Source organism: Cyprinus carpio, chromosome B21 (genome assembly GCF_018340385.1).
Source record: "Cyprinus carpio isolate SPL01 chromosome B21, ASM1834038v1, whole genome shotgun sequence".
In the NCBI taxonomy this organism is placed as follows: Eukaryota; Metazoa; Chordata; class Actinopteri; order Cypriniformes; family Cyprinidae; genus Cyprinus; species Cyprinus carpio.
The window spans coordinates 11,910,820-11,924,529 of record NC_056617.1 but is presented as its reverse complement, the minus strand read 5'-3'; the positions used below and the strand labels follow the sequence as shown (position 1 = coordinate 11,924,529).

General features: G+C 39.4%; 1 protein-coding gene across 1 annotated transcript in view; it reads left to right on the top strand.

The window, feature by feature from the left end:
* LOC109080817 (BOLA class I histocompatibility antigen, alpha chain BL3-7-like) overlaps window positions 1-12,955 on the top strand; it is a 28,843-nt gene extending 15,888 nt beyond the window's left edge. Inside the window, exons 6-7 of the mRNA XM_042747865.1 lie at window positions 12,439-12,483; window positions 12,661-12,955. Of these exons, the coding sequence (XP_042603799.1) occupies window positions 12,439-12,483; window positions 12,661-12,683 (68 nt within the window). The 3' untranslated portion in view covers window positions 12,684-12,955. The remainder of the gene's footprint in view (window positions 1-12,438; window positions 12,484-12,660) is intronic.
* Window positions 12,956-13,710: the final 755 nt, after the last annotated feature.

The following is a 13,710-nucleotide window of genomic DNA, read 5'->3' as shown; positions in this document are numbered from 1 at the left end:
AAGCCTGGCCTTGGATACCTTTATAGTTTTGTAATCTATCTATGAGTATGTCGTGATCTATGGTGTCGAACGCAGCACTAAGATCAAGTAAAACTAGCAATGAGATGCAGCCTTGGTCTGATGCAAGAAGCAAGTCATTTGTAATTTTAACAAGTGCAGTTTCTGTGCTATGATGGGGCCTGAAACCCGACTGAAATTCTTCATAGAGATCATTTTTTTGCAGGTAGGAGCACAATTGAGCAGACACAACTTTTTTAAAATTTTAGACATAAATGGAAGATTTGAAATGGGTCTGTAATTTGCCAGTTCACTAGGATCTAGTTGTGGTTTCTTAATAAGAGGCTTAATAACCGCCAGCTTGAATGGTTTTGGGACGTGACCTAAAGATAATGACGAGAAGCGTTGAGAAGCAATTTTTCTGCTACAGGTAACAACTCTTTCAGTAATTTAGTGGGTACAGGATCTAATAAACATGTTGTTGGTTTAGATGCAGTGATAAGTTTATTTAGCTCTTCCTGTCCTTTAGTTGTAAAGCACTGCAGTTTATCTTTGGGTGCGATGGATAAAACTAAAGTATTATACGCTGTAGAATCTACATTTATTGTATTTCTGATGTTATCTATTTTATCAGTGAAGAAATTCATAAGGTCATTACTATTTAACTGTGAGGGAATATTTAGATCGGGTGGTGTCATGTTATTTGTTAATCTAGCCACTGTGCTAAATAAAAACCTTGGATTGTTTTGGTTATTTTCAATAAGTTTGTGGATATGCTCGGCCCTGGCAGTTTTTAGAGCCTGTCTATAGCTGGACATACTTTTTTTCCACGCAATTCTAAAAACTTCCAAGTTAGTTTTTCTCCATTTACGCTCAAGACTACAAGTTTCTTTCTTGAGAGCGTGGGTATTACTGTTGTACCATGGCACAGTACATTTTTCAGTAACCTTTTTCAATTCGATGGGGGCAACAGCTTCTAATGTATTAGAGAAGATAGTGCCCATGTTGCCAGTCATTTTGTCTAGTTCATGTGTATTTATGGGTACACAGAGCAGTTGAGATAAATTAGGCAGGTTATTTGCGAATCTGTCTCTGGTGGCTGGAACAATAGTTCTGCCCGGACGATAACACGAAGCCATAGTTATTATCATCAATACGCAGAATGCATGATACAAGGAAATGGTCAGTAACATCATCACTTTGAGGTACGATATCTATGTCAGTAAGATCGATTCCATGCGATATAATTAAATCTAGCGTATGATTAAAATGATGAGTGGGCCCGGTGACATTTTGCTTTTCTCCAAAAACAGTTTAATAAATCAGTAAACGCAAGTCCTAATGCATCATTTGTATTATCAACATGAATGTTTAAATCTCCGAAAATTAGTGCTTTATCAGCGGTAACCAACAGGTCTGAGAGGAAATCTCCAAATTCTTTTAGGAATTCTGTATATGGCCCTGGTGGTCTATACACAGTAGCCAGAGAAAGATACAATAGATTTCTTTTGCATATCTGACAGTGTAACATTAAGCATAAGTATTTCAAATGATTTAAACTTGTATCCTGTTTTCTGGGTAACATTGAGAATATCACTATATATTGTTGCAACACCTCCCCCACGACCAGTCTGACGGGGCTCATGTTTATAACAGTAGTTTGGTGGAGTAGACTCATTTAGACCAATATAATCATTTGGTTTTAGCCAATTTTCAGTAAAGCAGAGTACATCAAAACTATTATCTGTGATCATTTCATTTACAATAACTGCTTTGGGTGTGAGTGATCTAATGTTTATGAGCCCAAACTTTCAAAATGTTTTTGTTCATTTTATTTTATGTTTTTCTGGTTTAATCACGATAAGATTTTTTCTAGATCCTATATTAAATTTATATTTTGACCTCATTATTCGGGGAACAGACACAGTCTTAATAGATAGGACAGCGCAAGTACTTCTAACATTTAAGCAGGTAGAACAAAAGCCATCATAGCCGTTATTTGAGAATTGGCTTACTAGTGAAATGGGGTGAAGCGTCCTGGAGATGTTGTCTGAGAGGAGATCAGCTCCGACTCTGCTGGGGTGCAGGCCATCAGCGCGAAAAAGCCTAGGACGCTCCCAGAAAAGATTCCAATTATTAACAAGGAGCAGTTTCTGTTCTTTACACCATGACAATAACCATTCATTTAGAGCAAAAAGTCTACTGAACTTTTCGTGTCCTCGTCGATATGTGGGCAGTGGTCCTGCCACGATGATCGTCACCGCGGGCGTTGTGCTGCGAACCGTCTCGAACAGGCTCCTGAAGATACGGCCTTCAGGATCACGCGTATCTGCGCAGAAACATCGACAACACGAGCACCAGGGAAACAGTGAGTGTGCACTTTACCTTCGGCTAATGTAGCACGGACATGTCGGACGATGGAGTCTCTGACGATCACAGCGTTGCGTTCCGTCTCGCGGAGGGGAGAGAAAGCGGTTCCGTGTGGAGATCTCGAAGACCGGAGGGGGAGAAGTCGTCGCCGAGGTCACCGTAGCCACCAGATCCAGTCTGTAGCTACAGATAGGCTACAGGTTTCATTTGACATTTTAAAATCACGTCTTTTCGATTATCAAACGGCAGTAAAAAAGGCAAAATCAAACCTCTTTTCTCAATTAATTTCTGATAACGCTAAGCGACCAAAAGTCCTGTTTGATACGATTGACTCTATTTTAAACCTGACCATGAATATTTTATCTATTGAGCTTTGTGAAGATTTTTTAAAACATTTCACTCAAAAAATGTATGATATTAGAAGCTCCATTGTTCCATCGGAACCATGTCACTTGCAACTGCCCTGTCCCATGAGTTGTTTGTCTAATTTTAGCTGATATAATCTCTACTATGAAGTGTTCTGGTTCTAAGTTAGGTATTATCCCGGCTCGTCTTTTTAAGGATGTTTTTTCTACCATTAGTCATATGGTTACCGCTATCATAAACAGCTCTTTAGCCAAAGGTGTTTATATAGTTCAAGTCAAGTCAAGTCAAGTCACATTTATTTATATAGTGCTTTAAACAAAAAAGATTGCGTCAAAGCAAATGAACAACATTAATTAGGAAAACAGTGTGTCAATAATGCAAAATGACAGTTAAACAGTTAGTTCATCATTGAATTCAGTGATGTCATCATGCAGCTCAGTTCAGTTTAAATAGTATCTGTGCAATAATTTGCAATCAAGTCGATATCGCTCTAAATGAAGTGTCCCCAACTAAGCAAGCCAGAGGCGACAGCGGCAAGGAACCAAAACTCCATCGGTGACAGAATGGAGAAAGGTGCTGGCTGGATACATACTGGATCTGGGTGACTGCAGTGACCCTCTGACTTGGAAACAGACTGGATCTGGTGGCTACGGTGACCTCGGAATAAGAGAGAAACAGACTAATATGAGCATAGATGCCATTCTTCTAACGATGTAGCAAGTACATCGGGTGTTATGGGAAGTGTTACCGGTTCCGGTTTACCTAATTAATGCAGCCAAAAATCCTTTAACGGATTTGTATATTAGAAGTGTATTAGTATGTTATGTGTAAACCAGGTTAAACAGATGGGTCTTTAATCTAGATTTAAACTGCAAGAGTGTGTCTGCCTCCCGAACAATGTTAGTTAGGTAATTCCAGAGTTTGGGCGCTAAATAGGAGAAGGATCTGCCGCCCACAGTTGACTTTGATATTCTAGGTATTATCAAATTGCCAGAGTTTTGAGAACGCAGCAGACATGGAGGACTATAATGTAACAAGAGCTCATTCAAATACTGAGGTGCTAAACCATTCCGGGCTTTATAAGTAATAAGCAAGATTTTAAAATCTATACGATGTTTGATAGGGAGCCAGTGCAGTGTTGACAGAACCAGGCTAATATGATCATACTTCCTGGTTATTGTAAGAACTCTAGCTGCTGCATTTTGGACTAACTGGAGTTTGTTAACTAAGCGTGCAGAACAACCACCCAATAAAGCATTACAATAATCTAACCTTGAGGTCATAAACGCATGGATTAACATTTCTGCATTTGACATTGAGAGGATAGGCCATAATTAAGATATATTTTTGAGATGGAAAAATGCAGTTTTACAAATGCTAGTGGCTTTCTAAGGAAAGGTTGCTATCAAATAGCACACCTAGGTTCCTAACTGATGACGAAGAATTTAAAAGAGCAGCCATCGAATCTTAGACAGCGTTCTAGGTCATTACATGCAGAGCTTTTAGGTCCTATAATTAACACCTCTGTTTTTTCAGAATTTAGCAGCAAGAAATTACTCGTCATCCAGTTTTTTATATCGACTATGCATTCCGTTAGTTTTCCAATTTGGTATGCTTCGCCGGGCCGCGAAGAAATATAGAGCTGAGTATCATCAGCATAACACTGAGCTCCATGTTTCCTGATGATATTTCCCAAGGGTAACATGTAAAGCGTGAAGAGTAACGGCCCTAGTACTGAGCCTTGAGGTACTCCATACTGCACTTGTGAACAATATGATACCTCTTCATTCACTGCTACAAATTGATGGCAGTCATATAAGTACGATCTAAACCATGCTAATGCACTTCCATTAATGCCAACAAAGTGTTCTAGTCTATGCAAAAGAATAGTGTGGTCAATAGTGTCGAATGCAGCACTACGATCCAATAGCACTAATAGAGAGATACAACCACGATCAGATGATAAGAGCAGGTCATTTGTAACTCTACGGAGAGCAGTCTCAGTACTATGATACGGTCTGAATCCTGACTGGAAAACCCTCACAGATGCCATTTTTCTCTAAGAAGGAATATAATTGTGAGGATACTACCTTTTCTAGTATCTTGGACAGAAAAGGGAGATTCGAGATCGGTCTATAATTAACTAGTTCTTTGGGGACAAGTTGTGTTTTTTTTGATGAGAGGCTTAATAATAGCCAGTTTGAAGGTTTTCAGGACATATCCTAATAACAATGAAGAATTAATAATAGTCAGAAGAGGATCTATGACTTCTGGACGCACCTCTTTTAGGAGCTTAGATGGAATAGGGTCTAACATACATGTTGTTGGTTTAGATGATTTAACAAGTTCCAGCTAGTTTTAAACATGCAATTGTGCAACCTATGTTGAAAAAACCTCAACTCGATCCAGAAATGTGCAGTAACTATCGACCGATCTCTAAACTGCCCTTTATCGCCAAGATTTTAGAGAAAGTAGTTTTCTCCCAGCTCCAGTTTTATTTAAATTCTTTTAATATTATGGACATGTTCCAATCTGGCTTTAGATCATTACATAGCACTGAGTCAGCTCTGTAGAGGGTTACAAATGATATCTTACTTGCTCTAGATTCAGGCTCTTGTGTTGTGCTGGTTTTGCTAGACCTGAGCGTTGCATTTGATACCATTGACCACAACATTCTTCTTGAATGGCTAGAATATATGGTAGGTGTCAAGGGCACTGCACTAAAGTGGTTTGCTTCCTACCTCGAAAAGAGGACTTTTTCTGTAAATTTAGGAAATTGTTCCTCGTCAACTGCGCCTGTTTTGTTTGGTGTGCCCCAGGGATCTATTTTGGGACCTTTATTGTTTTCCCTTTATATGCTGTCCTTGGCCCTCATTTTTCAGAAGTACAACATTTCATATCACTGTTATGCAGATGATTCTCAGCTTTACCTTCCAGTAAGGCTTGACACCACTGCTTCATTTGATTTGTTATTGGAATGTGTAGATGATATCAAGAGGTGGATGACAAATAATTTTCTGCAGCTAAATGAGGATAAAACAGAGGTTTTAAGCCTCGGTTGTCCGGCAGATTCCTCTCCTGCTCTGAAAGCCCAGTTAGGTCCTCTCTCAACAAATGTATGCAAACAAATCAAAAACCTTGGAGTGATCTTTGACTCAAGAGATTCAAGATTCAAGATTCAAGATTTTTTTATTTGTCACATACACAATTATATAGAGCATATATAACCAGCAGTGAAATGTGAGTCAGGTCCGCTCCATGGACAGTGCAGTTATTAAAGAATACAACACAGATGAAAATATACATAAATATAGCTATGAAAGAATGAAGAATAAAATATAAAATATATATAAAGAGATGTATACTGTAGAATTAAATATATAGTGGAAAATAATGTGCATGAAAGTAAACTGTAGTCTTAAATATTAAGATACACAGGAATGTACAAGAGGCAAATGTGCAAACAGGTTGACACTTTCAGTATGTCAATGTGAGGTAGTGAATGATGAATATCTTACTGATAAAGTGAATATTAAGTGGAGACATGAAGATGTTAAGAGGCTGGTTTTGAATTTAGGAGCCTGATGGCCTGGGGGAAGAAGAAACTCCTCCTAAGTCTCTCAGTTTTTGACATCAGGCTACGGAAACGCTTACCAGATGGCAGCAAAGTGAAAAGATGGTTACTGGGGTGAATGGAGTCCTTGATTATTTTAACAGCTCTGCTTTTGCAGCGTTTGAGGTAGATGTCCTGCAGAGAGGGGAGAGCAGACCCTGAGATGCGCTCAGCTAAGCGCACAACTCTCTGCAGGGCTTTGCAGACATGACTGGAGCTGTTCCCATACCACACTGATATACACTGAGTCAATACGCTTTCTATGGCCCCTGAATAGAAAGTTTTCAGGATTGCAGGTGAAACCCTGAATTTTCTCAGCTGTCACAGATGGTACAGTCTTTGCCTGGCTTTATTAACCTGAGTTTGAATGTGTGTAGTCCAAGTCAGATCCTCGGAGATGTTTACACCGAGGTACTTGAAGCTGCTCACCCTCTCCACAGGGGTCCAGCTGATCATTAGAGGAGTATAGGGCTGCTGCTGTCTCTTCCTGAAGTCAACAATCAGCTCTTTAGTTTTGCTCACATTCAGAGAGAGACAACTGTCCTGGCACCATGATGTTAATTTCTCTACCTCATCCAAGTATGCGGTCTCATTATTGTTGGAAATGAGGCCCAGAACCACAGTATCATCAGCAAATTTGATAATAGATGTGGAGCTGTGGGAAGACACTCAGTCATGTGTGTAGAGAGAGTAGAGCAGGGGACTCAGCCCTGTGGAGGTCCCACGTTCAGGGTGATGGAGTAAGAGGTGTACTGGCCTACTTTCACCATTTGAGGTCTGCCGGTGAGGAAATCAATAATCCAGTTGCATAGTGAAGAAGTCAGGCCGAGGTCCATGAGTTTAGAAGCTAGCGTGATGGGGACTATAGTATTGAAAGCTGAGCTATAGTCGATAAATAGCAGCCTTACATAGTTCCTGTTATTGCTGTCAATGTGTGTGAGAGAAAGAGTGCAGGATGTGAGAGATGGCATCATCAGTGGATCTGTTGGGGCGATAAGCAAACTGAAGAGGGTCCAAAGTATCCGGGATGGAGGAGCAGATGAAGTTTTTAACCAGTCCCTCAAAGACCTTCATGACTATTGATGTGAGGGCAACTGGACGATAGTCATTCAGGCAAGAGGGGTTATTGTTCTTAGGCACAGGGATGATGACAGATTTTTTGAAGGAGGTGGGAACCACCGATGTAGCAAGAGATTCATTAAAAATGGATGTAAACAAACCAGCGAGCTGATCAGCACAGGACTATGGCCAGAAATCCCATCAGGTCTGGCTGCTTTCCTGACATTCACTCGCTTTAGAGCCCTCCGAACCTCGTCCTCAGACACGGTGATTACATGATTATCGCTGCTCTGAATGCTGCTTCCTGACGCGCTGATTGGCAGACTCGTGCTGCTCAGATTGCTTTCAAAGCGGCCGTAGAAAGTGTTTAGCTCGTCAGCCAGCGACGGATCTGCTCTCACCTCTGCAGAGGATTTATTTCCAAAGGCACAGATGGTTCTTAGTCCTTGCCACATGCGTCGGGAGTCATTGAGCTGGAAATGTGACTCTATTCGTTCCCTGTATCGGAGTTTGGCAGCTCTTACTGCGCTTCGGAGAGCATAGCACGATGCTTTGTACTCACTCATGTTTCCCGACAAAAGACCGGCGTTGTAAGCAGCAGTGCGTTTGTTTACTGCTGCACGGATTGTACTGTCCACCCAAGGTTTCTGATTAGAGAAGGTCCTTATAGATATGTGTATCCGTAGCTTGTTCGGCTAGCGTGTTTACAAAGCTTAATGCTACATCCGTGAACTCGCTGACGTCAGATGAACTTGCCCGAAACATGTCCCAGTCTACGTCATCAAGAGCTGCCTGTAGCTTGGCTTCAGAGTGGGTGGACCAGCGCGTCACCACTCTCTGCACCATTCTTGAACGAGCCTTTGTTTATATTCCGGGTGTGAGGAAAATGTCGGCATGGTCCGATTTGCCGAAAGCCGGTAGTGAGCGAGCTTTGTAGGCACTCTTAAACTGAGTGTAGCAATGATCCAGTGTATTCGGTCCTCTGGTTGGACAGGATACATATTTATAAAAATTAGGCATAACCTGCCTGAGGTTGGCTTTGTTAAAGTCCCCAGCGATGATAACAGCAGCATCAGGAAGTTTGCTGATGTTGCCGCTGAGCGCATCGTGAAGTTTGGACAAAGCCAAACCGGTGTCAGCTTGTGGTGGGATGTAGACAGCAGTAACGATGATCGATGAAAAACTCCCGGGGAAGATAGAATGGGCGGCAAATAATATATAAATGTTCCAGATGAGGCGAGCAGGAGCGCGACAGAGTGGAGATATCCCTGGGGTCACACCATTTCTTGTTAATCATGAAACACACTCCTCCACCTTTGGATTTACCGGCCTCAGCTGTCCTGTCCATCCGTAAAACAGAGAAGTTTTCAGACGGCGTTACAGCAGCGTCCGGGACCGAGGGCGTGAGCCATGTTTCAGACAAACAAAGGATGTTACAGTCCCTAATGTCCCGTTGGAAACTTATCCTGGCTCTAAGATCGTCCATCTTATTCTCCAGAGACTGGACAATGGCGAGCAGAATGCTCGGTAGAGGAGGACTGTGAGCTCTTTTTCTCAGTCTGTTGCGGAACCCAGCACGTTTCCCGCGGTGTTTCTTGATCCGTCGCCTCGGGTGGTTATTCAGGTGGCCATTGTTCATCTCGGTGTTCTGGAGAATCTCAGATGGCCACGATGGGTTGGAGGATAAAGTGTCCTGAAAGTGTTCCTTTGTCATAAGTGATCAGTGCAGAGGTTATGTGTGCAAAAAGAGAAAGCAAAAGGAGGTAAAAAAGTAAATAAAAACACAATCTAAGCGGAGCGACCTGGACGGCGACCGAACTCGGCGGCGCCATCTTGTGACAACTCTTCACTATTTTTTGATAAACAAATTAGTGTGGTTATTAGAGGAAGCTTTTTCCATTTAAGATCTATTGCAAAGTTGAAGAATCTTCTTTCAAGCAAAGATTTAGAAATTGCAATTCATGCATTTGTAACATCACGATTGGACTATTGCAACTCTCTCTATTGTAGTCTTCCCCAATCTTCACTATCTCAATTACAAATTGTTCAAAATGCTGCTGCAAGACTTTTGACTGGGTCTAGAAAGAGGGACCATATTTCTCCTGTTTTGGCATCCCTTCACTGGTTTCCCATTAAGTTTCGAGTTGATTTTAAGATCCTTATGTTTGTTTATAAGGTGTTGTCTGGCTGTGCACCAAAGTATATTTGTGATCTTATTGTGCCATATTGTCCTGCTAGGGCACTTAAATGTGTCACGAAGTCGCCACAAATTAAAAGGTGATCGGGCCTTTTCTGTGGCTGGGCCCAAGCTTTGGAATGCTCTCCCTTATCATGTGAGGTCTGCTCCTTCATTGGATATTTTTAAATCTACTCTGAAAACACATTTTTATTCTTTAGCTTTTGGAAATTTGTAATTGTTGTTCTTTTTTTCTTTTTACTGTTATGCACTATGTACAGCACTTTGGATAAATTTTTATTGTGTTAAATGTGCTTTATAAATAAAGGTTGTTGTTGTTGTTGTTGTTGTTGTTGTATTTGCTCTTGACTGTTCAAATTTGGAGTTTTGCGCATCGTGTGTGTGTATGTGTGTGTGCGGTCCGTGCACGTGTGTGAGAGAGAGACAGGGTCACATAACAATGGAGTCAGCTGTCTTAACCGTCAGTGGCCTGTGTACTGCAAACACATAGAAGCATCATCACTGTGTCTTTCACGCGACTCTGTTCCCCTTTCGGGCTTGAAGTGATGGTAAATCTAAGGACATTATTAACTGTCTTTACATTTATTTTGAAAGTTGAAGCTTGCGATTATGGAAAGGGGCATTACATTTCCGACTAGCGCTTGTGGTGTTCAGCCAATCACAATGGACTGGGTCAGTGTACCAAATCAGAGCAGACTGCGCTTGTCGGAAGGAGGGACTTATGTCTATGTCATGTAGAAAACAACATGTTTGAGAGAGGCGTGGTATAGAGGACTTACACTAATGTACAGTATTTGAAAAATAATGTGTTTTTTGAACATTAAAGCATGTCAACATATTCTGTTACACCAAATACACAAAATAATGATCTTTAAAAAAGCATCATATGACCCATTTAATATTTGCACACATATTACTTTCTATGAGTGCACACACACCGGTGGTGCCTCCGGTAACTGTCCGCGAATCACAGCTGTGATTCCAGGCGCTGTTCATAATCCTGCCGTGCCTCAGTGCCACTCACATCATTTTCCATTCAAATACATTATATTTGTCCCAAATTATTGTTAATGTATATAAAAACTTCATTCTAGGTTTTTTCAGCAAAACGTTTGTCTTTCTGTGGCTCTAATAAATTTAAGTGATTCATTTAGTGAGCTATAATGTTAGATTGCAATTTCCCATCCCGTTTGCTGTTTTTTTCTATCCCCGAACTTTAAACTCATTGACACCACTTGCTCATTCTTGAAGTTAAGTTTTGACTGTTTAAATGATTAGCTTAAATGTTTTGGACTGCTGTCTTGAACTGATGGTGTGTGATACGCGTTGCACTGGGGCAATGTGCTTCTCATACCGTACAGCGAGAGTGACTGATATTACCAAAATAAAACCAAATTTAAGTCAAATGCAAATTCTCATTACAAATGCATCATCACACAAAATATACAGACACTCAATCCCACCTACCACACAAAACCAGCAAATGTAATGTGTACATGACAGCGCTCACAGCAAATTAGCGACAGACACTTCAAGACAGACAAGCAGTGCTTATAATAAATATAACTGGCACAGCGGCCTAGTAAATGTCCTCACTTACGTTATTTGTGGTTTCCATCATGACATGAATAATTGAAAGTCGTGACATTTGCTAAGTATGCTAACCCATACTTGGAATTGGTGCTCTGCATTTAACCCATCCAAGTACACAGCAGTGAGAAGTCAACACATCATGAACACACACAGAGCAGTGGGCAGCTATATATCCAGTGCCCGGGGAGCAACTGGGGGTTCAGTGCCTTGCTCAAGGGCACTTCACCCATGGGAATTGAGGGTGGAAGAGAACACTGTTCATTCACTCCCTCCCACCTACAACTCCTGCCAGCACCTTCGGGTTACAAGTCCAACTCTCTAACCATTAGGCCACAGCTGCCCCATAATAGCTAGTTAGTTTATCAGCGTATGTATTTTTTTTTCGATAGAGATCCCACAGTGGGTGGAACTTGTCATAAAGTTAGTGATAACAAGGCCCGCCCATTTAGAGGAAAGATATGATTGGTCAGTTTTTCTGTCATTTAAAATTACTCTCCCATTGATTTACTATTGCTTGGCCCTCATAGCTAGACCACCAATCACTGAGCTGCAAACACTAGGCGGAAACATTCATATACTGTACAGTATGGAGAAAATGGGCAGTGTTCATTAGCCCATTCACTGAATAGGCAGATTTGGAGAGGTTGTTTTTGTTTTGTATTTGTTTTGTTTTTTTGTCAGAGAAATTTAATTAATTTTATTTAGATGATGCTTGTCAAATTATGAATAGCTGAAATAAACTCATATATATATACACACACACACACACACACACACTATATATATATATATATATATATATATATATATACACACACACACACACACACACACACACACACATATATCCTAAAGATTCAGCTTTGCATCACAGAAATAAATGATAATTTAAAGTATAATAAATTTAAAAACAATTATTTTAAATTGTAATAATATACCACAATATTACATTTTTTTCTGTATTTTTGATCAAATAAATGCAGGCTTGGTGAGCAGAAGAGACTTCTTTCAAAAACATTAAAAATAGTAATGTTTCCAAACTTTTGACCTGTACTGTATATATATATATATATATATATATATATATATATATATATATATATATATAAACAATAAGTTAAACCCTGACAGTTCCCAACTGGTACACTATAATTACAAAAAAGTTACGCTGGTTGTAATCTAAAGTGTTACTGATATTTCTGTAGTGTTACTCTTATCATTAAACTATGTAATTCTTATTCAGGACGAGGATCTGAGACATCACAGAGTGATTATTCACTTACTTCATGTGAGTACACCTTTTTATGATGTATTAACAATTAAATATTTAAAAGAAATATGTATTTAGCAACATTTAGATTTTAGATTAGATTTATTTCACTTTTACATTTTATACAGATCCACATTTTAATTCAAGAAACTTTCTAGAAATGAAACAAAATGATTTTTTTTTTCTTGATTTCAGCTTCTGCCCCTGATGAAAAGTGAAGAAAGTCAAGACAATACATATAAAACAGCATTTGCTTGGTGCATTACACTTGGTAGATTTAATGACCAAGCAAAATTTGAGTAAAATGATAAATGAAAGTAATATATATACGCAACAATAACAGATAATATACAGTGTGTAAAAATAAGCTTGTGTGACCTGAAATCAAAATATTGTTAAAGAACATCATTTTATTACTAGTACAGTCTGATCTGTTTTATTATTGTATTGTATTATTTATTGTAATAAATAAAATATACATGCATAACAATTTGTTTTTAAATGTCAATGCACTGTAATATATATATATATATGTGTGTGTGTGTGTGTGTGTGTGTGTGTTTGTGTGTGTGTGTGTGTGTGTTGGTTTAAGTTTTAAAAAATGAAGTAACCTAGTTGCCTTAAAATTTTGAGTTAATTGAAACTAAGAATTTAAGTTATTACAACAATAAGTCATTTTGTTGTTTCAACTAATATTTTGTTCTTAGAATTAAAGATTATTTGTTAACAATGTTAACAAATGACTAACCCTGGAACAGAAGCTGCTCTGGAGCAGGTTATCTTCAGAGAGCACGTTACTATGGTTTCTTACATACCCTGAAAGTTACCTCCAATTTTTGGAACCGAAAGCTGAGGTTATCCGCTCGCTTATCCTCAAACATACCTGGGTATGTCACATAACCTGCTTTTTGGAATACACCCCTGGTCTCATCTGCGTCCAGCTATTTTTAGCTGTACAAAACCGCTCTTTTTGCTGCTTGATTTTGCAAATTGGTGTGTCTTACCATATTATTTTAATGTATTATCTTAATAATGAACACACTGGTTTGTAGTGCAAACAGTTACCATTTACTGCAAGTTATTATTTATCTCGTTATTTCCTTTTAGCAGCTAACGAACCGGAAGTCTCACCCATAGGCTTACTTCCGCATTGAAAAATAAAGTGGATGGCAAGTTATCAATGTAAACAGCAATTTCTTATTTACTTTCATACCAACACACTAATCTCACTACCATACACCAAAT